This window comes from Teleopsis dalmanni, unplaced genomic scaffold, assembly GCF_002237135.1.
Source record: "Teleopsis dalmanni isolate 2A unplaced genomic scaffold, ASM223713v2 unscaffolded_contig_2926, whole genome shotgun sequence".
In the NCBI taxonomy this organism is placed as follows: domain Eukaryota; kingdom Metazoa; phylum Arthropoda; class Insecta; order Diptera; family Diopsidae; genus Teleopsis; species Teleopsis dalmanni.
The window spans coordinates 3,230-5,984 of NW_024034308.1; the positions used below are offsets into that span (position 1 = coordinate 3,230).

Here is a 2,755-nt window from a genome sequence, read left to right on the forward strand (position 1 = left end):
CCATTAACCAAATGTATTAACTGTCAAAATTTAGACCTAACTTTTTCACATTATCTTCTCATTATATTTCCATAATTTTGACTTCTATTTTTCTTGGATCTTAATATTTTTGTTTTGTAATATAAATAGTTTTCGTTTTTTCAGCATTTATCTTAATTCTCCACGTTCTAAAATATCTAATTATCCTGTAAATATTTAATTATTTTTTAACAATAAATATGTTGAATTTGCAGAATGTAAATAAACAATAGTATTCGACTTTTCATTAATTGCAGTTCATCAAAAAAGTCAGCTTGGGTAACTAGTTTGGTAAATTGCATTATTTATATTTATTGCAATCAATCAATGCCAGTTTGGGCAGTTCGTAATATGTTAAATATGCACATGTTACACAAATTATTTAGCACACATTTGATACTTTAACATTTCAGCACTGACATGAGTTTAGCATAGAGGTTTTAAGCGGCAGTGAACTACAATAACAGAAATTAATTCCTTACCGTTCGAAACCTTTCTCTTAAATACAATAGTTTCATTGAGTAAAATAGTCACTTCCGTCATAAGCGACGTTAAAATGCAATTTAATGAATTTAGCATGCTAAATAAAAAGTGTGAAGAAACTGTTTTGATACTTTGTTAAAAGAAAATCATTGATAAATTCGAATACTCCAACTCAATAGCACACAGGTTAGTTTTTTCAGATTCCCAAAATTATTGTCAATTTCTATTTGAAAAGATTCAATAAAAAAATTAATTAAAGAAAAAAAAACTTTGTTAAGCACTTCATGTACAAGTTGTGAGCATGCATGCAGTTATGCTTCACTTATACATTCAGGACTCTTCATTACGGAAATTGACAGTGTGTAGTGCGTTTTAAATTATTGGCATACCGCAATTTATAATTATCGATAACATTTTTAAACAAACCAGGATTATTTTGATTTGCTTGCGCATTGGAAGCGGTGCTGGTTGCAATGCCGAATATAACAAAAAATATAGATTTTAATATGGAAGTTGATGTCTTGACATCCGCAACTGTTGCAAACGTTGTAAACTCAATTCTTGAATTCCTTTTGTATCAACGAAATCAGATTCCTTTCGTGTATAAAACATTAAAACATTACACTCAGTTGTGGGAGGACCAAAGTCAAGACGATGAAGTTACGACTGTAAGGCAGTTTAATATAAATAGACAAAGGGATTTAGTTAAAACGACGAAGGATTCAATAAGTGAAATGCGTCAGGTTAGTCACAAAAATTTCAAAGGAAAAATTAATTAACCATTTTCTTTCCTTATTAGCTAATACATACGTCATTTCAAAACAACATTATAAAAAGGTTGCGTTTCCTATTTGGTACAACGACTTTAACACCGAGAGAAGCCTATACAATACACATACCCACAGAGTCAATAGCAATTAAACACTATTATGAGCATCACCAAATGTCGCCAGCAGCGCTTAACAAGGCTTTAGTGTATGTGCCCATAATAAATACTTAGTACAAAATTAAAATAATCTTAATTTACAGTAATTTGGTAACAACGCAGGAATTGTATGATATATTTACACACGACTTAAACACTACAAATGTTTACTTAGAATTAGAAATGGTAGATGATATTAACGCAATTAACAGCTCCCGCATGTTCCGTAAAACAATAAGTCAATTGCCTCAAAGCTGCAAAGACATACATTTCCACTTATTGCATGTTTCCTCTGCCAATTTTGAAAACAATTCTCTAAAGTGCTGTAAGGAGCTAAAAATATTTGAGGACTCCGAAATTTTAGAAGTTACAGAAGATTGTGCAAATACAAGCAATGACACAAGTTTAGAGCAAAAACAAGATCAACTTGAATGGTATGAATCTGAAGTGATAGTGCGTGGTTTGAAAGATAAAACTGTGCACGGTATGAACATGTGGAGAAAATAATTTCTTATTTCCGAAAGCCGACTGATTCTAAAACGCATGCAATACAAATTATTTTATTACATTTAATCCACAGAAATTTTTCGATAGTGTTATATCGTATTTCTAATATCCCATTTATTTGATTTAAGAGCGGTTTGTTGCTTGAAATTGGAATATTTTAATCTTCGCACAAAAGTACAAACAATATATACAATTATAAATTACATGTTATTAAAGATTTGCACATATTAATGATGTTTATAATTCAGCAATAAATTATTAATATATCTTAGTTATAATTATTTTTAAACTTATTAGTTTAATGTTTTAAAAAATTTATTTTGAATTAGTGGAAATAAAATAAATCAAGATGGCAATATAAATGTATGCGTTTATGTATTTATTATGTAGACTAGTCTTCCACGTCTTTTGTTTATTTACGAAAACATTATTTTCCAAAAAATTATTTTTCTTTATTGTAGTATTTAAAATAGCACAAAATGTTTATAATCTTATTGCTATAGCCTGTTGAGTCCTAAGAAAGCAAGTTCATAAAAGAATGACATGTATACAAAAAGAATAAAAAGGATTAACCTCCCTTAACGTATAAGAGTTAAACAGGATAAGGAATGGATGTTAAATTTTGTAATCACAGTGACTAGTTAGAAAGGAGGAAAACGAAAGTCTCTTTCATCGTAAGGTTGGTAAGTTCACATAAACCGTTCTCAAAAAGTTACGACCAATTATACTCACATTTTTGTTCCAAATAACACTGGAGAGATTGATTTGTGAACACATAAGAGAAGTTATCCTTAGTGGTAAATTTTTCTCTTAACGACATGC

The 2,755-nt window shown here is 29.5% G+C and overlaps 1 protein-coding gene across 1 annotated transcript; it reads left to right on the forward strand.

The window, feature by feature from the left end:
* Positions 1-706: 706 nt before the first annotated feature.
* Positions 707-2,175, forward strand: LOC119664917 (the record flags this gene model as incomplete). The annotated part of the gene is given in 3 exon segments (XM_038074265.1): positions 707-1,244; positions 1,301-1,476; positions 1,531-2,175. Coding segments are annotated over 3 exon segments (849 nt in total). The 3' UTR covers positions 1,934-2,175.
* Between the last annotated feature and the right edge of the window lie 580 nt (positions 2,176-2,755).